At 36.6% G+C, this 22,649-nt stretch overlaps 1 protein-coding gene and 1 long non-coding RNA gene across 4 annotated transcripts in view; one reads left to right on the top strand and one right to left on the bottom strand.

Moving 5' to 3' along the window:
• The window catches only part of LOC122145615, a 22,831-nt gene extending 7,774 nt beyond the window's left edge, over window positions 1-15,057 (bottom strand). Inside the window, exon 1 of the long non-coding RNA XR_006160436.1 lies at window positions 15,000-15,057. This is a non-coding gene — a long non-coding RNA (uncharacterized LOC122145615). The remainder of the gene's footprint in view (window positions 1-14,999) is intronic.
• LOC109112502 (protein RIC-3-like) lies at window positions 14,471-22,546 on the top strand. 3 transcript variants are annotated; one of them, XM_042759981.1, is made up of 7 exons: window positions 18,727-19,178; window positions 19,276-19,320; window positions 19,620-19,828; window positions 20,134-20,212; window positions 20,753-20,840; window positions 21,315-21,460; window positions 21,536-22,546. In XM_042759981.1, exons 4-7 carry the CDS (start codon window positions 20,179-20,181, stop codon window positions 22,369-22,371), a joined length of 1,104 nt encoding a protein of 367 aa, XP_042615915.1. In that variant the 5' UTR covers window positions 18,727-19,178; window positions 19,276-19,320; window positions 19,620-19,828; window positions 20,134-20,178; the 3' UTR covers window positions 22,372-22,546. The 3 variants fall into 3 exon arrangements, with proteins under 3 accessions (XP_042615914.1, XP_042615913.1, XP_042615915.1); XM_042759979.1 differs by lacking the exon at window positions 19,276-19,320 and having other exon boundaries at window positions 18,713-19,178; XM_042759980.1 differs by lacking the exons at window positions 18,727-19,178; window positions 19,276-19,320; window positions 19,620-19,828 and adding an exon at window positions 14,471-14,534.
• Window positions 22,547-22,649: the final 103 nt, after the last annotated feature.

The following is a 22,649-nucleotide window of genomic DNA, read 5'->3' as shown; positions in this document are numbered from 1 at the left end:
ATATAGATGCAGATTTAACAGTTGGTTGAAAGCAATGGTTTATAGTTTAAAAAGTTTCAAATATTAGTATTTTTCTCACACACCTATCATTTTACTTCAGAAGACAATGATTCCGTTTGTTTTGCATGGATTTTGTCCGTTTTTAGGGATAAATCCACTTGCAATATAAGGACTCACAGAAATTGCTTGTTCCTGAAAATCATGTTCATCTGAAGAAAAAAAAGTCATAAATCTGGAATGTCATGAGGGTGAGTAAAATTGTGAGAGAATTGTTATTTTTGGGTGGAGTATCTCTTTAAAACGCAAAGCACTATCTGAGAAAAATTATAGATTCACTTCTCCATCTCATTTCCCTGAAGTCTCCGGATTTAAAAAAGGTTGAAAGATCTTTAAAGGACTTGAAATGTTACTATTTTCCCTCAAAAATGCGGTTTGTCAAAAAGCTCAACAAACCAGAGATGGAAAAGTCTGTTGACAGGCACTTTTGCATTGATATTCTCGCCGTCAGTGAATTTTACAGGCTAATCTTGAAATAATTTTTGCTTTGAAGCAGATATGCCTTTCATTTTTCTTTCTTACAGAGAGAAACACACATAATGTGCATATCTTCTTTTTTTATATCCTTCAGCTACGCGACTAAAGGGCCTAAAATAAAATTCAAGCCATACATCTAGGGTGAGTACCAGCAATGTTCTTCAATGAGAGCCAAGTCAAATGAGAAGCGGTCAGTCAGAGGGGGATAAGGAGGTTCAAAGGCTGCATGCTGCTGCAACTTTTACAATACAGTTTACAAAGCACTAACTACACTTGGCACTTTTTGCACAAATGAAAGAAGCTTTTTTTTTTTTTTTTTTTTTTACTTTTTTCTGTAGACAAATACTGAGGTACGTTGAGATCCAAATTAGATCTCGGTAGCATTGACATACTTTCCGCTCACAGGTGCTGGATGCTTCATATATGATTAATTAATCGAGGCAGGCTGCCATCTGTGTTTTAACTGATTAAATAGTGCACAAAGTGGGATGCACCTTTTGATGTGATCCTTTGGGGAACCTGTGCCGGCTTTGTGTTTCTACCTTGATTAAGAACCATACTTCAGCATCTTCCTCAGCCAGTTCAAAGTCTCTTTAATTTGTGAAGAAAGGGCACAGAGGCATTAGAGGTGCTTTAAAATCCTGCCCATCTCCATCAGCTCTGGTGGATTTCTTTTATGAAAGCATTTTTCACAAAGATCCCAGCTATTCTTTCACTTGCTCACGCATTTATTCACTCGCTCACTCACTCATTTGTTCCTTCATTTCCTTTATTGTGTGGGGGCCTCCATCTGGCTGAGTATAAAAAATTGATTCCAGTAAAATCTCACCTGAGATCTGTAATGGGGAAAGGCTTTTAAAGGTCAAACATGTAATAAGTTCCGATGGTCTCACTCACTCAGATAATGGCTCTTTAGTCCATCTTGCATTGCTGCTGTCCTGAAATAATGGAGCAATCTGTGGACAATTCAGTATAGTAGTGCTCGAGCTGTAAGGCAGCCAGGCATCCTAGTTGGCTTATGCTTGGGAAGTAGTAACCCCAAGAGGAAGCAGAGCTCTGGCCCAACACCTCTGTTCCCTCTGCATAGCTATGGTTCACTGACGTTCAGTGGCTTTACATGAGCTTGTTCAGTCCCAGCACCCCAACTGAGTGAACGGTATTAGGATAAAGGAGGGGGGAAAAAGCTTCTAGTACAGTGCTAAATGATGAGCTCCCCGATAATTGTCCTCACTGCAAATTAATTAGCTTTCAATAGGCGCCCAGTATAGTCATAAACCACATTCATAATCGAATGGAATTTGCACCCTGATTGCTCTAAAATAGAATCGCTGTGTGATGATATATTCCATCTTATGTTAATTATGAGGGATAAGCTACCATTCTTGATGAAGTCCATAATTGAAATGTTAGCCCTAAATCCCAGTGTATTGCTTTCTTCCCCCTCCCTGATACTTACAAGGCAATGACAAAGCAACGATTGTGTTGCAAATCCAAATAATATATTTGGATCACATTTAGTTCTTTTAAAATATTCACACATTCTATAAATTAATATTCCAGGTTCAATATGTTAAAGTTAAGCTCAATCAACAGAACTTGTGGCATTTTCTCCAAATACTAGCCCTATTTACTTTAAGTGCCTCAGTCCAGCTTGAAAGAAAGAAAGAAAGAAAGAAAGAAAGAAAGAAAGAAAGAAAGAAAGAAAGAAAGAAAGAAAGAAAGTCAAAATGCTGTGGTAATGAAAATGATCCCACATATGCTGAGATTAACTGTACTGAATTTGGAATATTTCCTTTAACACAAGGCCTTAGAACTGAATCTCTGCACACCATCCACTGATTACATTAAACACAAACCAGCTAATCCTAAAATGTACTGTAACATAGAATGTGGGTTCATAATTCATACTTGGTGCATCCTAAAGGCATCATTTCCAGGGTCTAATATTAACCCAAAGGTGGTGCCAGAATGCTGTGGCATGGTGGGGTCAGGAATTTACTGGTCCCAGCAATACATTTGGCAAGACATTCTTGAGTTTGTATTGCAAATTAGTGGTTGAATGTTCCAATGTCAGCTGACCAGCACAAAGAGCATGAAACTGCCTTATATAGCCTTATATTTGCCTTCAGACTACAATCATGACCTCAGTCAGAATACAGCCATTTCTTTGAGAGAGCACCAGAGCCACAACAGACATCTTAAAAACAGAACAACATAGTAATTCATTCTGCATAATGGGACAAAAAAAGTCCTGCTTTATCCTCATTTCCCCTACTGAGAGGAAGTCTAAATCATGATCACAACTTTGAAGCCTAACTACTCCATGTTCCCTATGAATATATTGTATGATATTTGAAAGAGGGTATGTTTAGTAGACTGGCTACACAGCACAGAATATGAAGTACTGACAAAAGAGGGAAATGTATTGTAATTGATTGTTACCAAAGATTACTTTCTGTGAGACACACGTACTGACTGCAGAACCACATCTGACTGCTGGGAGTTCTGTGTGGAAGAAAGCATCGCTTTTAGCATCACACATTCCCGCTGGCACGCAGCTCGGAAAACAATTATTGCACTTTGTTGTTTTGTCTGCAACTCTTGACTAGCCAAGGTACAGCTTTGGTTTCTCTTCTTTCTAGACGCATGCTAAAAACTCTCTCCTTGCTCTGGCAATTACAGCCAAATTTTTCGACACCTCCTTCAAGTGATTTCACATCAACAGCAGATGCATGTCATCACTCTCACCATCCGCTCCTCGCCGCCCAACACAAAGAACTATGACAAACTGTCAAGAACCAAGCAGCCTGCTACATGGAAATGAAGCAATTAAAATAATGCAACATTACGGTTTCCACTGAGGACCAACATCTGGTGCTTAAAGCTTTGATTCTCATATACAATAGCTTACATGAGCCAAACTAATTGTTTTTTTTTTCATACTAGTTTATATAGAAAACAGAAATATATGTAGCCTATTAGTGGTGGGTTTTTTTTTTGTGACTCTTTCTGCAGGTTCAGCAATATGACAGTAAGTAAGTGACTCTAGGGAGTCAATGAATCATTCATTCAACCAATTCATTCAACAATACTGATTCATTCAGGAACAAATCAAATGGTGATCACTCAAATGATTAATTCAAAAACACTGATTCATTCAGGAACTTACTTATAACCTATATACATACCCTAGTGAAAACAAAATGAATTTATTAAGTATCCCACAAATACATTTACATATTATGCTTAATAATGTGCTTACTAATTTTAAGCAGTACAGCTGTTTTTGACATTAATAATAAGACGAAATGTTTCTTGAGCAGCAAATCAGTATATTAGAATAATTTCTGAAAGATCATGTGACACAGAAGACTGGAGTAATGATGCTGAAAATTCAGCTTTGCCATCACAAGAATAAATAATATTTTAAAATATATTCAAATAGAAAGCAGTTCTTTTAACTTTAAATAATATTAATGTTTTTACTCTGTTTTTGATCAAATAACAAAAAGCATAAGAGACTTCTTTCAAAAACATTTAAAAAAAACTTCTTTTTGAACAGTAGTGTATATACTCATATATTAAACTGACAAGGTTTTTTTACATTAAGATAAACATAGTAGTAGATTTAGAAGATGACGGGAAAGAAAAGGGCTACCACTGCATTTCAGTTTGAACAGAAGCGGTGCTAGAAACCTTAATGTCTATGGAAATCGTGAACAATCAGAACTGATTTTTTTTAATCAGCTTCTTCTATATGGTTGATTCATCAGAGTCTCCTTTTTTAGAGGAGACATGTGAAGCCACAGGGCTGGCTGCTGCAACTTCTCAACCTTTTTGGTGACAGGTTTTATGAGCCTAATGCAGTTTGTGATGATGTATAGCATAATAACCTCTCTGACTGTAGGCCCGGCTCCTAATATCAGCTGGCTTGTGTATCAGGCAAAATTATTGTAATGAGACCCTATTTCCATATAACAGCGAAATGAGTTCATTATTCTAAGTTATATTGGTGGAGTAACCGAAAGAAATTGATGCTTTTATTTGGGCGGAATTGGATTCTGGGCATAAATAGAATTAAGCAAAGTTGCAGATAGCAAAAAATGCAATAATAATTATATTGTAGTTATCAAAAGGTCATCACCGGCGGCCCCCCTCCCTCGCACGTCCCTCCAATCTCTTACCACATATTTCAAACGGAGGTGCACTTGTCAGAACGTCTGTGATTATTCCAGTCGCTATTCCCACACAGTTATTGAAATTCTGTTGCATGTCAATTTTACCACAAAAAAAGCAATTGTCAGACTGTGTCCTTGCATGGAACACCATTTCAAACATCTCCTTTGAAACACAAAACATTCGCACGAGTACGCCATCCATCACGACATGCCGACACGAGCAAGATTTGGTGGATTCCACAGAAGGCTTGCAGCCCCCCTTTATCACCCGTGTTGATCATTCGCATTCCTAATTGCATTTATTTTTTTCAAGGTAACCTTTACAGAAACCCGGTGTGTGGCTGCAGTAGCACTATTCAAAGAGCCCATCGAGAGCCGCGCTGCAGTGTATCCTCTTCATCAGCTGATTATGCTATCTATCAGCCACAGCTGTCAATGCTCATTTAAGGGCCCTGCCAGACCCTCCGAGTGATGCAGTCGAGTGTAACCCCGCTGATTGCTGTTTTGTAATCCAACACCTCACCCTGTTCCTTCCTGGAACAAACATTCTAGCTCCTTTAAATATAAATTCATAGGCCTAAGCTCTGCCATTGAGGTTGGGGGGCATGGGGGGTAAAGCCTAATTACAAACACATTGCCATCGAAGAAAACATTGTTTTGTTGTTGGGGAAAGAAACTGAGTGGAAGAGAAGAGGGAGAGAGAGAGAAAGAAAACGCAGGTCCAAATTCCTTTCTGCATTGCCAAGGTACGCTTGGGATGCTGGCAGCTACAAAGATTCAATTATACAAAGTGCAAAAAATAATTAGAAAAAAAATAATAGCACTTAAAAAAAATCAGGCCCCTCCAGAAATTGCGTAGAACAATAAATCTGTTAATTAGCTCATTAATATTCAATTGGGGTCAGTGGACTTAATGGAACCTTTTTCATGGGCCAAGGAAATGTTTAACACTCCGCTGGCTCCTATTATCAACTATGCACAGGCGAGTCTTATCAGCGCTCCAGATGGTGGAGAACAATACCGTCCCATTATCGTCCTGCCGCAGCGTGTGTGCCTTGTAACCGGTGTGTGGTTGAGACAGTGAAGTATAGATACTGAGGCATTTAGTGTAATTGATATGTGGTATATATCGTATTGTTTAGGCCCTGTTTGTTTGCTCCACCACAATTCGAGGTGAAAAGGGAAGGCGAAGATGGATTCTCAGCGATGCGGTTTCAGGGGTTTCTCTCTACAGGTCACAGATAACTTGTCAACACCAAGGCTGGTGTAAAATGCATCAAAGCTAAAACTCCTGGGTGCAGAAAAAGAGTGAAAACGCGAGAGAGACAGAGTAAGGTTTTGTTTGTGCAAAACAGAGAAGCCGCTGTCAGCCATTAGCATGTGCTCAGCCTGATGTTTTATTCAACAAGTGTGATGAGGAAAGTTGTCTAGGCGCAGATTGAGCTCCTCAGCATTGTTGAACTGTTTTAAAGGCTATTATGAGCTTATTGTCTGCCTTCCTCTTAGTCAATCACATTGCGCACCAACAGCAAAAGGTCACGTAATAACAGTGCAGAAGTGACGTGAAGTGTTTGAATGCTTCGAAAAGTGAGATTTTTCATACTCTCTGCTTATGAAAGCTCTCCTGATGTCTCTAGCATGGAGACAAATCCTTGAGAAAACGTAAGCTAAATGAATCAATAAAGGCCGAGAGCACAACCTGGTTAGGTGACACATATTAATAGCAAGTGGTTATTTGGTGTAAAGACCTAAAAAATCTGACTTCCACATAGCTCAATAAACAGCTAACGTAGTAACAGAGTCTTGTTCTTTATTTCTGATTGTGAGAATATGAGAAGAATAAGAGTTTTCATATAAACACTGCAGCTCTCGGGTTGTAAGATTTGCGAATTGGCTCCGTTTCTCAGTCAGGACAGAGAGCCGTTTTTATCATCTGCTCTGCAACTTGTCACTAAAGAGAGAAGGCACAACCATCAAATCTTCTGTCTTGCCACCAGATAGTAGAGGCAGATAACTAGTCTTTTATGAGGACACTTCCTGTGGTAGGTGCTCTGAACTCACGAGGACCTTCACTTCACTTTCACTTATTAAGAGCTGACAGACTCACAGGACTTGAAGTGTGTTGGCAGACACCTTTGTGATCCCAATTCATATTGAGCTGGGAGTGTAATCGTCTAATATTTGGTATTCTGTCATGTTTGATTAGAATAACCACCACTAACTCTACTGCCATTGCCTGAATGCACTGAATACAAAGGAACTGTTGAAACATGGGGTGAGTTGTCTTGACTAATTTGACATGTAACATTCACACATGCTTTTCAGTATTCAGTATATCAAAATCAATAGGTAGAGAGTGCTATGATGCTGGATATAGTTATAGGGTCATTCCGTGTTAACTCTACCAGTGGTCCCTGCTTCAAATTTTTGATTTTGTTCATTTTCTTTTTTTTTTTTTTTCCTGTAGAAAGACACATATATAGTAATGAAAGCCAAATTATTAAATGTCACAGATGTATATTTACGGAGTAATTTTGCAGAGGGGGACCAAAATGACAAGTTTCACATGAGATTTGGAGTCAAATTAGAGGGGTGTAAAAATGACTGTAGAAAGCTGGCAGCATGATTATTTTATTATTTTATGTTCACACAGAGATTGGTCTGTTAGTAAAATCTTTGTTTCATTATATGCTAATGGCGACAGTTCAAAAACAGAAAAAAACACTTCTTGTGTTTCTTGCCTCAAGTTTGTATGTCTGTTACTCAAAAAGTATTAAAGATATCTTAATATACTTTTAAATTCTGGCTCTTAATAAACTTTCCTTTTAGTATCTTCATTTTTAAGGCCATTGATGGTTCAATTCCAGAGATATGGAGATCTTAATGCGGCTCCACGAGTAAACTGGAAATTTGCACACATTTTCAGTGGTCAAAAACCAAATGTGGGTCATGCATTTTGCATAAAGCTGACACTTTTTTCTTTCAAAGAGAAATATACAGTATGAAGAACAAATGATTACTGATTACGCAGTAAGTATACATCTGTGACATTTAATGTTTTGGCTTTTATCACTATTTATGTTTGTCTTTCTACAGAAAAAAATATGAACAAAATCAAAAATTTGAGCAGGGGAAGTTTCTGAAAATTGTTTGATTTGACACAGAATGGCCCTATAAGTTTAAAGTGCTTTATGGAGAGGTCATACTTTATAACCGAAAAGAGCATTTCCATGACACTCTTAATACATTTAAAAAGCCTTTCATGGCTATAAACACTTGTTAAAACTTTTTTAATTAAAATGTTTGAAATGGAATAGAATAACAATGATTTTGCACCACAATAGCATTCTTAAAAAAAAAAAAAAAAAAAAAAATGAAAGCACCCAGTTTTCCCTTACAACTCATCCAGTAATGGGGTGGCAATTTTTGCACTTGACATTAAATTTACAAAGCAAAAAAAGTTACAGATTTCTTAACCATACTTAACTATAGTTGTTGTAACATACAAATGTGGGAATATTATAGGAACACTGCAAAAGCAAATAAAATAAAACTGACTTGATTGAATGTAAACAGAAATATAAGCAATATAGGAATTAAATAATTCACAATTTTTTTTGCGATGTTTCTATGTTGAGCTAAAATATAAAGCATTCAACGCTCTTAAAGTTTTTAGATAAATGATTGTACGTCCATTCCTGCCATGAGATTATAGTTGTCCTGCCGAGTGAATGAACTGTTTACTCTGTAAGATTTGCATGACGCTCACTCTCTATTAACTTTCTCTTTCCTCCATCCCTCACGTGTGCAAGATAAATGTCAACCATAAGAAGGCATGCTTCTCAAATCCCAAATGGGGTCTCACTTTTGAGAAAAACAAGGTGAAACATAAAAGCAACAACCACTTTACCTCTGTCTCAGCTTGAAGTAAAGACTTTATGGATTTTTCACTGAGATAAAAGCAGGAGCATTTTGTTCTAAGCATGCTTGTTTATTGACACCGTTCAGCATGCACAGTAAGATTATTTCAAACTGTATTATCTTTTTAGTCGCTTGTAAAATTTCAATTCTACTTTGCTTTATCTCCGTGGAGAATATCTATGAGGGTTGCGCAGAGGGTGAAGGACTTAGCCAAGATTTTCGCTCAGCCTTTTGCTCAGGCAGCTTAGTGAAATGAAATACAAAAACAACAACAGGGAGTCAGTGGGCACGGCAGTGACCAATGCTGAGGCTTCTAGGAAGATTGAAGTGGCCTGCCATTTCTTTATAACTTAGATATGATGGAGAGATATTGCTCACATACAATATGTGTTCAATTTGGTATTAGCACTGAAAAAAAGAAAACATATTTACTCAGTCCAGTGGATTTAAAAATTGAAAAAGGCCAATGTAATTGAAAATGGCCTTTCACAAGCCAGTGTAATGCTCTGAAAAAAATTTAAATAACTACAATATTAGTAGTATGGATTATGGATTATATATTCAAATCGAGTAACATGTCAATTTCAGTTATTCAAAATATAATATGTAATTTTGACTTTCTCACATTCAAAGTTCCTACTTCTTGCCATTCGTTATTACATCATTTGCCACATTCAAGTAAAAAAACAAAGAAGTAGCCTAATCAAAATAATTACATCGTGTAACATTAAAACAAGTCACTACATTTGAATTGAAAATGAGGAAAACCATTCATTTTGTATCACTTATGTATGCATGGTATCGAACACAGCCTTTTATTTTCCATTAAGCAAACTGTAAAAGGTCAATGATTCATTTCAATTTGTTGTCTATAAGTTCATTAATTGAAATATGGCACAGGAAATAAAAATAATTTTGCAAAATCCTTCATTATCATTAAACAGGCTTGTTTGCTTCACATCAAAACACCCCTTCCAACTTCATCAACATTTTATTTGTAATTATGACTACACTTGGTCATTCATGCTCTTGGAACTCATAAATATAATTTTTTCCTCTCCACTTTAAGGCTGAGTACATCTCCCAATATGACCAGCAAATAGCAATTGCAATTCATTCAAGATATCGTATTCAAGATAGATAGACATGTCTCTTGAATAAAACAGAGCCAGTCATTCCATCATTACCCAGGAACCTCTGGTTGAGCTTATAGAGTGGATCTCATCATTAGATAAGAAGCTGTGTTTTCAGTCTCTCTTCTTCTCCTAGCTCACTTTCACCTCTCTGACAGCAGAGCCATTATCCAATCAATCCTCTAGTGCTCCATCCCCAACATACACACACGTTTAAGATCCAGACATAAGGGCAACCTCGAGAGCAAAGCTGTAGGCAAAAAAGGAGACCCCCTCCTGCTGAGTGCAATTGGGATTTAAGAAAGTTAAACACTTCCCAAGCACAAATTCCAGCCTGGGCAGCAATGTAGAGATCCCATTCTCCTCACAGCACATTTTGGTCTAGCAGAGGTCATCTCCATCACCAGCACTACTCTCAAACACACACTAATGTATACACTGACTCCTCCTTGCTTCCCTGCTGGTGTGGTGGTCCTGAGCCCTCAAACACTGCTGTCAACACTTTTACAGCCACTATTGACTTTCACAGGACTCGCAGATGCTGAAGGAGCTGAAGGACAGAGATTTCTAAATGAAAAGGTGATATCAGACAGAACCAGGGAAGGACTTAGGGGGGCGGGGGCCCCTGGGCTTGAGGTTGTGTTTGGGCCCTATACCTACACTACAAATGCCCTCAAATAGAACATCATTATGGAGTAACACAAAATACACAAACATGCTTTGAGGTTTATAAACATTACAATTAATATGCAACATGTCTAGGCTATAGACAAAGTTTAAATGCAATATTAAATATTCATTATAATATAATAAACAGGATGTGTTCTCTCAGTTGAGAGATCAAAACCCTGAAATAACTTTGAGCAAAAAAAAAAAAAAAAAACATATTGACTTATTAGAATTATTGTCATATCTGTGTCCTCATATGTCAGGTTCTTATTTGATCAATAAATTCAATCGAATAAAAAGACATGCTGGCTATTAACAATCAAAAAATTGAAAAAGGCCAATGTAATTGAAAATGGCCTTTCACAAGCCATTGTAATGCTCTGAAAATTTTTTAAATAACTACAATATTAGTAGTATGGATTATGGATTATATATTCAAATCGAGTAACATGTAAATTTCGTTATTCAAAATATAATATGTAATTTTGACTTTCTCACATTCAAATAACTCACAACTTTATATCTCTTTAAATTGCGACAATTACAATGTGATTTTAGTGCTGCCTTTAAGTGCACATGGGGAGTTCCTACTTCTGGGCATTCGTTATTACGTCATTTGCCACATTCAAGTAAAAAAAAATAAAAAAAACAAAGAAGTAGCCTAATCAAAATAATTACATCGTGTAACATTAAAACAAGTCACTACATTTGAATTGAAAATGAGGAAAACCATTCATTTTGTATCAAATTAAATCACTGTCAACAAAATTCATAGATGGATTGTGCATAAATGTTAAGTTTAAATATAACATTTTAATGTAGAAATATCAGAACATATGAATGGCAGAGAAGGCATGCATTGAGGATCCAGTGAAATTCCTTTGGGAATGGGGGTTCAAGTGATTCCTACTGCACGACACATGAAGGTTACGTTAAATTAACTGTTCATATCATAATCATTTAATTTTAATATCAAACTGAGATATTAAAAAACAAGGTATACAGAGAATTGCAGACTAGAGAATCAGTTTGTGAAATAAGTTCAAAAAGCGGATTTAAAAATCTCTAAAGGTCAGGTAGATGCTGGCATGTTTTTCAGATTAAAGTGAGACCGAGACTATGGCTACCTTCACTGTAAACATGTTACCCTAAAAATGTGATTCACGTGGTTACATCTAAATTGATCTATTTTATTGAAATATAATTTTAAAATCACAGAATCGACCTAAACACATTTGGCTACACCCAACAAAACGAAAAAGAAAAAGCTCCTTAAGCCTACAAACGCAAGTGACCACTTTTTACGGTGTTCACATGTAAATATTTATTCACCAAAAGTGACAGTGAAGACTTTTATAGTTTTACAAAAGAATTCTATTTCAAATATTTCAACATTGATAATAATAACAATATTTCTTGAGCATCAAATCACCATATTAGAATAGATTTCTGAAAGATCATGTGACTCTGAATACTGGAGTAATGGAAGCTGAAAATTCAGCTGTGTCACCACAGGAATAAATCACATTTATAAATTTATTAAAAGAGGAAACAGTTTAAATTGTAATACTTTTTATGTTTTTAATCCTAGCCATCTTTAGAGGTCAGAGAGTGACATCTATGTTTACTAACAGGTGTGACAGCTGAATTGTCCTGGTAATACAAAAACTTAAAGGAGAACTTTGAATAGTTTATGTCTTTATGAACAAATGACCAATGTCAAGCCCTATTTCTATTTTCTTTCCAAGTGATACATGTGAATAATAATAGCAGCAATAATAACAAATAAGTAAATATCAAAGATGGCAACTTCCATAATGGTAGATCCTCAGCATAATTTGACATTTATCAATCAAAGCACAAATTCTTTCATCAGATCTTAATTAATCAGCAACACCTTTAATGCTTTTCAAAATTTTAAGATACTTGGTTGTGCTCAAAATTGTCTGAACTCTGGTGTAAGACAGTGACTGGATTTAAAAGATTCACGTCTTCACATCTGTGGGCTAACAAAACTCAACACACAAGAGACAAACATCAAACGGTTAGCATTTTACAGCCAAATGCCGACGAGTCCTTGATGTTTTCTATAATGCTATATAAACTGGGCTATCACGATCACTTATCTCTTCATATAAGGTTAACACTCCTTAAACTGTTGTCTAATATTATACAGCTCTTTAATATGACCATTGAAGATCCATTGAGAGGACCACAGCTGTATCTTAAAAAAGGTCCCACAATTTAAATGGAATAATCACAATAAGGTAGTACTATGTTTCTTTTAAAAAAAAAAAAAAGTACCATATGAAGAAAAAGAAAACATGTTAGTACAATGGCACTTTTTGTTAGCAATGATATCAGTAACATGTTCATTTCCCCTGATTTAATGGAGACAGAAGATCGCCTGACACTCTACTTTGACTTCCACTGTCCCCTAGCCTTAAGCTTTCCCTTTAGGCAATCTGATCAGGTCTTGCTATAACGTATCACCGTTAGCCCATCACGCCTCCATGTGTACAAACCTGTGCTGCTCCAGCAGAAAAATCTACACAGGAAGGGGGTGGCATTACTAAAACAAAGAGAAGCGTGTTTACAATTACAAAAACAAGCACATTACATTCAAACAATGCCACATCAGCCCCAATCCCCTGTCAAGCTCACTCTCCCCAGCACATGCCCCTGGGGAATCCCAGACCTTCCTTCATGTTCAAAGATTATCAGTTAATCCAAAATGTGCCTGAAACACAGCAGCAGCAAAAAAAAAAAAAAAAAAAACTGATTGGGCCTAGATTCGGAGGGGGGCTGTGGAGACACAGGGTGTTTGGACTTTATTTATTTGTTGGCTTTCATATTAATCCACTGGAACAACACACCATTTGTTGGTGAGGGGTGGGGGGTGGGGGGACAGGGTATGTGTAAATGTTTCAGAGCCATTAAACAGGAGATGAAAGTTTCAATGAATAGCATGCAAGAGTATTAATTGTAAAGGCCATTATTTGGTGTCCATGAGGCTGAATCAGCTTATGCACTCCATTCCCCCATTTGCATACAAAATGCTTTATTTTGGCAATCAATGAAAGTGCTCCACTGTATGTGTGGCTTATCACATGCTTGCAGGGAATGGATTCCTTCGCCATCTTGTTAAATTCTGTTGATGCAGAACAATTTGAAACATGGCACAGGCTGCAATGACATTTAAAGATGCCTCAGCTTAATTATATTTTGCAAACATTTGGGTTGTTTGTCCTCGGGGATAAAGTGTCTCCACTACAAAGTTAACTTGTTGATAATTGTATGAAGAAGTGGTCTCTCCTTCTTTCTCTCTCTCTCTTTTTTATCTGTTCATTGTTTCTTCTTTTTTTAATGGAGCACTAATCCTTATCACCTATTAAAGCTGGTAAAGGTGCCTACTGTACACCCAAAGCACACACCAATAGTATTCTGTCTTGTTACTTATTTAAAATAAGAGTTCAGATGCCTAGGATCCATCAGGGGCACAGCTGAAGCAACACTGAAAATGTTGCCCCTAAGGGCAAGTTATTTATTTTTCATTGGCTCAAGTTAAAAAATATAGATGTGAATCATTACCCTAAATTTTTATAATTGGATGAATGAAACCTCTTTTTCAATGAAATATTCAACTGAATATGTTCAACTATATAAAATGTTCCTCTTGTATGGTTAAAATAAATATGCTTGTCTGAATGTAAACATTGTTGTTTCCATTGTTATAGGCTAGTTATAATAATAATAATAATATTATTATTATTATTATTATTATTATATCAAATATTACAGAAAATAAAAGTAACAAAGAATTCACTCTCACTTCTGAAGACATTATTATTATTATTATTATTATTATATATAATATATATATATATATATATATATAAATGGATTTTTTTTTTCTCCTACATGTTAAAAACTTTGGCTGTGAATAGAATTCATTTGTGATTGATCCATTCCTTTAAGATGGATACACTATATGCAATCGATTATGTCAGACTGCACATCCTGCACTTGAGTTGGGTAGAGAGAGAAACAGAGAGACTTATGTTCATCATAAACAACACATCGACAACAACAAGTAATGGTAAGAACAAGAACGCCAACAACATAACAGAAACACAAACATCATAAGCATTAATTATAAAAACACAGCAACACATCTGCAGTCTCCTTTTCTCCCTTGAGAGAACGAGCAGCGAAGACTTCATCCAAATATGCGAATGTGAATATCGCTAGAATCTCGCGGTCAGTTCTTGCAACTAAGCTCTGCTGTTGACTAAAGTAGCACTCGATTTGTTCTACTTTAAATTCAGGAACGAGAAAGAGTGCCTTTGAACTTAGAAAATAATTGTGCAGTCAGTTTATTCCCGTTTTACAATCACTGTTGAAATATTACAATGCTTACGTGCGGGTTTTAACTTTTATATTGTACTCATTTTTTGACCATTTGATGTTATCATGCCAATTTCTGTAATTTTATTTAAATGATGTTACGTGTAAGAGCAAGATAAACAAGCAAAAATATATTTAAAAACATGCTAATACTTACTAATTTTGCCCTGTTGTATTCCCACCAAAAAATGATGTCACTTCCTACAGGATGATGTCATCAAGGACCTGACTTGCTAGACTATTTCTTAAATGCTTTTTTTCTTTTAGGAAGAAAATGGAGCATATTTTGACACAATAAGATTTTCTATTAAACAAAAATCAATCAAAACTGTGAAAGTTTTAGAAAGAGTTTGAAAGAGTTCAACATTTTATGCATCATATTAAAAGATATTTATTATGGGATATGAAAATACCATTCATGATCATTTGGTTTGTTTCAAGTTCATGGAGTCTTAAAAAAAAAATGTATTCATGCAACTCTGAAATAAGGAGGTTGATTATTGTTATACTGTATAATTATATTATGCTGATGTTATGCTTGTCATTATTATACAGTGTAAAACTACGTAAATATCTAATCTAAAGTTTATTTCAAGTCTGAATTCTCTTTTGTCTGTCTCAAACTAAATTCATGGCCAGGCATCCACTCTGAGTCAACCCATGTAAAAACAAACAGCATTCTGTCACACTTGAAGAGTCCACATGTATTTGAAGCATTTACATTCCTGAGGCATGTGTGCGCTTGTGATGCCCACTCGCCTGTGGGTAGGTTTCTGCTAATATGCTTGTCTTTGTGTTTATGCACAAGTGTGTGTGTGTCTGGCATTTCAGCCATGTGCAACTGAACCTGCAATTTCACAGCGCATCTCTCGCTGTGCTGCAGTGTCGTGCTGGTGAGGCACCTTAAATAATGTCATTTCCCCCCTGCTGTTTGAGATCAAAGCTTCCATCAGCTGAACCTCTGCACCTTCTCCACCCTCACAGTGGCCCTCTCCGTCTGCCCACTCTCTCTCCACCACATACAGCGTCCACAACAAAGATGCAATGCACTGGCAAACAACTCTAGGTGTCAAACAAAGCCAATCAATTGCTTGTTTCCTGTGTGAAAAAACAATCGGTTATGGCTTACTTTTTAAACGATAGGTCGGGCACATGTAATTACCTTGCTGGAAGGAATTTGCACCACTGTTTTAATACACTGACATTTGTGCCATATATGTAGGTTGTCGCTAAGCAATTTAATAAAGACTGACATGGGCTTCATAAACAACAATTTCAATGCAAATGCAACACTAGCTGTGGTAATTCGTTTTTTTTTCCTCTTGAATAATTTTTATAGTGTATGCATGCACTTGCAAATATCTGAAATCTACAGGGGCAATATAGGGATGTCTGGGGCTACGTAGATGTCACAATTTTTACTTCAGTGAATCTTACATAGGTTAGGTTTTGAAAATGAATTACTGTATAAGCATGTATCCTAATGTCATATATACACTACACAGTTAAAAGTTTGGGCTAAGTTTTTTTTTTTTTTTAAGGTATCATTAATTTTATTCAGCATCTATTTTTCAACCTTCCAGTAATTTAATAATATAGATAAAGCTGGCCTTATCTGTATGCCAGACTAGTTTTATTGTGTTGACTTTGCAAAAATTCACAAAACAATATTCTAATACAGTTCATAACTCGCTGTAACATACTGTTCAAAACATTTGGCAAAAATCATTAATGCATTTTGACCTTTGACCCCTTAAACTCTGGCTGAGTCAGGGGTGCAGCAGCGAGTAATGTGACGTGCTGGTAGGACATCAGTGCTCTCTGGCCGAGGCCCAAGCTGCTTTCCCACACGCACGGCGCAGCTACAGATCAGATTACTATTTACACTGCTTTTCAGCCCTAATCAGGATCCCCATCTGCCGCCTCTCTTCACCGCATAATACATCATCAACACATTCACAATACTGTCCAGTTATGCTTTATTCTTACACGCTCACACACATGTCCGACATCACTTCCCCATTCCACAGTATGAAGACAGGTTGAAGGTCTGGCAAGCATTTGAACTCAGATTTTTAATCTACTTTTGAGCATCCGCCTGATAATATCTCAGTTCAAGAGTGTTCAAAGTCTCATATGTGCCGTCCTGCTCTCCTCATAGTAACAAATGGAGGATGACAACAGGCTGGTGTCTCAAGGCCTGGCTCACACAGCCAGGCTTCCTCAGGTCCGCATTAATCCAGCACATTCACTTACCATCTCTGTCTCTCCTCCATGAATATAAAGGCCCCTGGATTTGTAACAGTATGTCCTTCATGACACTCAAAGTCAGCTTCATTCCCATCAATAAAAATAAATAAAAATTAAAGCCCACTCGATATATGGGAGTGTGCATTGATTTAATATTTCACCCCAGCAGTGAAAGAAGCCCTTGCTCCTACACTCAACTTGCAATTTGGAAATAAATTGACTGATTTAGAGCCAGAAAGAGAGAGAGAGTGAAAAGGGGTCAGATGCGAACCTGGTCTGCCAGTACTGAGTAAGGTCACATTGCACAACAAATCACTTGCATGAATATAGAGAAAGAAAACGATTGCTATTTCTGAAAGCAATTTTGTCTGGTGAAGGTGTGTAGATTGCCATGTATGTGAATATAACGCTCACGTGACAGGAAGGGGCACAAGCGTTTCATAAGAGTCAATGGTATGTTCAGCTTTTGGCAGAAACAATATAAGCACTAAGAGTTGCAAAGAAAAGCAGACACAAAACCTTTTTTTTTTTTGGAAATCATAAAAACACCTTTCAGTACAGGCCTTGTGGGTTTATATGAGGTGACTTTTGTGGCAGTGCATCCATTGTTCTTAAATTGAGCCTAATGAAGAATAATTAGGCAGTTAAAACCTTGATAACAGAGCAGCTCAGTAAACAGATAAAAGATGAGCTGGCCTGGAGAAGGAGTTTGAGCTCTGCAGGAAATATCAGCACACATGTACATTCACATTACATCACCATGCCGAACTTAAGGACCAAATCACTTTTTAAATTGCCTCCATTTTTTTTTACATGCTCATTAAATCTGCATGTGGTAAAACTCAAAACTTTATTTAGGAATTATTGGAAATTTAGCCTAAATGAATATGAATATTTATTTATCTTAGCAACAAGGCATTGTCACACTAAAGTAGACTATGATATGCGCTCAAAAGTCTTAGAGAGTGCCATGAATGGATTAATTAAAAACAAAAAAAACAAACGGAAATTAACATAAAAATGGAAATGATTGTGTAGACTTTTCATGAATGGTTCATCATAAATAGTAGGTCAATACATATAATATCTTAAATAGGCAACATGGGTAAGTCAGTAAAATTGTTGATATACTGTACATTACATTACATAAAATGTAAAAAAAAAAAAATAATAATATAATAAAATGAACAATAATTTAATAGTTAAGTAGATCATTGTTAGCACAAAAATATTCACACAGATGCTATGTGGTGATATTTAATTAATTGAATGCATTATTTAATGACATTAACTTATGTAATGTTATACTTTGGGACATATGTTTTAATATGGAATAAAAAAAAAAGTTTTCAATTATTTTAATGTTAATAAATTTTGTTTTATCAATTAAATCATATTGAGACAAATTGCCCACAACCTATACAATGGATTAATGTACTTCAGAGATCAATAAAAGGTTTTAATGAGGCCTCATGAGCGCTATAATCACGACAGCGCTGCCATCTACTGGACTACAAGGTGAATAACAACAACAACAAGAACACGACATCATCATCATATCACTGTCATCATAAACAACAACAGTAGTAATAATAATAATAATAATAATAATAATAATAATTATAGCTTTCATTAAAAATGCAGTTGGGTTACACAAATGTAGAATGTAAATTTGGAATTTATCTTATGGATGCATGAGAAATCCTCTGTTTATTAAAGGGCAGCGATAAAAGAGTAAAAGACTAAAGGATCTCCTAAAACAGGTTAATAACAGGTCACAAATATGATTGATGATTCTGAGTGAGTTGATTTAATGTGTCGTCAGTCTAATCTTACCCAGAAGGCGGATTAATGTTTCCAGTCAATTCCGCTTTAGCGAATCAACAGGAAATTTCGTAAAAGTGATGTCGTGATGTTGACGCTTCTCACCGTTTGTTCTACAGCATCGTTTTTCTCTGTCGTATCGATATGGCCGTTTCAACAAGTCAGAAGATCACCTTGATCTCTTGCATCGTCCTCTGTATGTCTTTATTCCTACCCAAATTATTTTTACCCAGAGTGAAGAAAGAAACAGCGCAGTCGAAGGGTAAGATGAGACAAAAATGTAATCCTTCGTCATCCCTCATTTAGTGTTTCAGTAATGTCAGTGCTGATTTGACCATCCCTGTGATCTCTGTGCTCAGGTCCCCTGTTAACCTCTACCAGCTCCCCGTGTGTGGCTTCATAATGTGAGGATCACTGTCATTTCCAAAACAAATCTATCCTTATTTATTCCTACATCTTAAAAGAGAGAGAGAGAGAGACCTAACACAGTAACCATAGGAAAAAAAAGAGATTAATAACATTGGATCATGAAAACATTATAAGGAGCTTTCATCTTTGTAATTTAGTTTAGTTTAATTTTATTTTTGTAATTAATATTTTTGATAACCACTGGTTTTATACAGAACCATTTACTAGAAATTGCTATTTTTTTAGTGCAGTCTCTATAAAATAACTATATTTATTTACTTATTTATTTTTAAAGTTGGACCAGGACATTTTCCTCCCCCACGACACAGACATTCATTCTCTGAAGATCATGATCACTGGGACACAGACTCTCATTACATCAAGCATTACAACCCAGAGGCCATTGCCAGAGCCAAAGGTGTTGGCAAGCCGAATCTCCTGGGCCAGGTCATCCCCGTCTATGGCTTTGGGATTTTCCTTTATATCATCTACTTGTTCTTTAAAGTGAGTCTTATCAGAAGCTATTTGGAAAACGGCTCCGTTCAGCAGCTCTCCTGTAAGAATTATTCCCCTAGAGAAAAGATATAACAGGTGCTTTAATATATACAGAAATGCTCAAACGTTTGGGGTAAAAAGTATTTTATTGCCATTGGTTTTTAATGTGGTTATGTGTATGTATATGTGTGTGTATATATATATATATATATATATGTGTATGTATATGTGTGTGTACATATATATATATATATATATATATATATATATATGCTATCAGTAGCAGAATTATGCTTACTTTGATCTTTCAACAGCTGACCTCTAAGGACAAACCTCATCGACAAGGGTGCAGATTCCCTATGCTGCAGTCAGAATACACATTTGAAGATATGCGTGAGTTTGCATATACATCAACCCTAGTTGGACAACATTATGTACCTAATAATGATGCTCATCTTAGTGGCACCATATTGTCAAATTGTGACCTTTTTTAAAATCACATTTCTATTTTAATCTTATTGCATGCAGTCTCAGCATTTCTGTAGCTAAACCACATGCAACTCCAGATAAGGTAGATTAAGATCCTGGCAAGCTTTGTTCTCTCCCTTTTGTTCAACCCGGATTAACAATCAGAAGTAATGTTTTATAAGCCTAGCCACTCCTAATACCAATTAACTGCATGTCTTTTGGATCTGTAGTAAGAGGTTTAGCTCTATTCAACAAATGGATGCCAAAGGGTGGAGGAGGCAACTGATAGAGCTGCACTCACTCCCTGTACAACATGTGTATGAAAAGCTCGAACTATTCTTACAATTTTGCAAGTTAAATAAATTTATGATTTAAATGAAACTACAAAGGGTGGCGGCCACATGTTTGAGTGAATCTCTGTATCTTATGTGATTCTAAACCTCATTCATTTTGTCTTCCTGACAGCTACTTGTCAGCTGGTGCAGATGCAGGCCAGAATGAGTGAAAAAGCCAGAGAAAAGAGAATATCTAAAGTTGTCCACCCATCTGCCAGGTAATCAGATCATATTTCTCTCCTTGCACCATCCAGTATCTTACTGATCAAAGAGCTGACAGAGCTCTGACATGATCTGCATGCAACTTCAAATAGAATCCATTTTAAAAAAGGAAAAGTGCTAGTTCACAGCATTATGATTCCCAGGAAAACTGCTAAAATGCATACCTAGAGTTCAGTGTAAGTCCCTTTGGATAAAAGTATCTGCCAATTACAATTTTTTTTTTAATTCACAGAACATAGATCCATATTCTTCTGAGGAAACGTATTTGTTTCCTTTTCTATTTTTAGTATGTAATTAGTTTAATTAATAAATAAGTTTAATTATTTTTTAAAATAATGAGCAACAGTGGTATATTTGTATTGCAGCTTCATAAATAACAAGAAATGTGTATGTGGTTTTTGCAGTAATTGTGATACATTATGTTGCTTGTATTAATATAGTTTCTGACTCACCACTTGTTCTGACTTCAGGTCACGCAGGGGCACACGGAGGCGTGAAGAGAGAAAGCTCAAACAGTTGAAGGAGATAACCCAAATGATGCGGGAGAGACAGTTACGAGAGGAAGCTTCGCCAGAGGAGGAAGCCGAGGAGGCCCCCTACACTGTAGACTGGGAAGGTATACTTCAAGGCTTTGTGTTGGGTCCGCTGTTGTTTCTTGGTCCTTGAATTAAATTTTATTCACTGCTTCCAGGTTATCCAGACGAGACCTACCCAGAGTATGACATTACCTCCCGTAGACGCAGATTTCCTAGTGTTATACTTGAAGAACCAGACCAAGTCATACCCACAGCAGAGGAGCTTGCTGAGAGAATGGAGAAGGAAGAAGAGGAGGAGGAAGATGAGCCTGATGATGCGTGTACTAATGAGGAAGTGAAAGTGGAGAATAATGAAGGAGAAAAAGAAGATGACGACAAAGAAGAAGAAGAAGAGGAATATGAAGAGGAGGAGGAGGAGGAAGATGAAGATGAGGAGGAGGATGAGGACGAGATTAGAGAAGACCAGCCCTGTCTTCCTAAAAGTATTGATGTGGATGATGAGAAACTTGAGTACACAGGTGAAAACAAAGAGGAAAAGAAACCAAGCAGGAGAAGACGACAAATCACCTTTAGCGATCACAGACACGTCTTTCATTATCCAAAGGGTGGAGCTGTTGGCTGCAAGTATGAGGAAGAGGAGGAAGAAGAACATGATGGAGAAGAAGAGGAGGAGGAGGAGGATGGTGAAGGGAATGAAGAGGAAGAAAATGGGGATGATGAAGACTGTGAAGAAGAAGAGGAAGATCAGCATAATGAAGACGGGCAGAGTGAGACGGAAAAGGAGGAGGAGGATCCGCTGATGGAGGCTGAGAGCCTGGGATTTAATGATGAAGTGGAATGTGAATCTGAGGAACAGGAAGTAGGCCTCATTGACTTCCTACAAACATACCAACCTGAGGTAACCCTCATCTCCAACAAGTCAGAGTCTACCAAAGCTCAAGCCTCTGGGACTCTTCGAATGCGTCACAAGAAACAGAAGGTGAAGAAGTGACCAGCCTGTTAAAATATATATATATATATATATATATATAGTCTTGTGTTCGTTTACCCTCTAGTTCAAACATACCTTACTATGAATCTTTCTTGCTTTGCTTAAGGAAACTTTTCTGAGATTTCATTAATCTGTTTCCAAGAACAGCTAGAGAACATTTTAGAGTATGTTGTGTCAAAATTTTTCCAAAGAAAGTCTTTGCCAATAAAACATTTCAAAACAGAAGTGGCTTTATATGAACATTATTTCATGAGCACTAAAGCACTGTACCACAAATG

The sequence above is a fragment of the Cyprinus carpio genome, chromosome A7, assembly GCF_018340385.1.
Source record: "Cyprinus carpio isolate SPL01 chromosome A7, ASM1834038v1, whole genome shotgun sequence".
Lineage (NCBI taxonomy): Eukaryota > Metazoa > Chordata > Actinopteri > Cypriniformes > Cyprinidae > Cyprinus > Cyprinus carpio.
The sequence above is the reverse complement of the archived record's forward strand: the minus strand, read 5'-3'. Positions and strand labels throughout refer to the sequence as shown.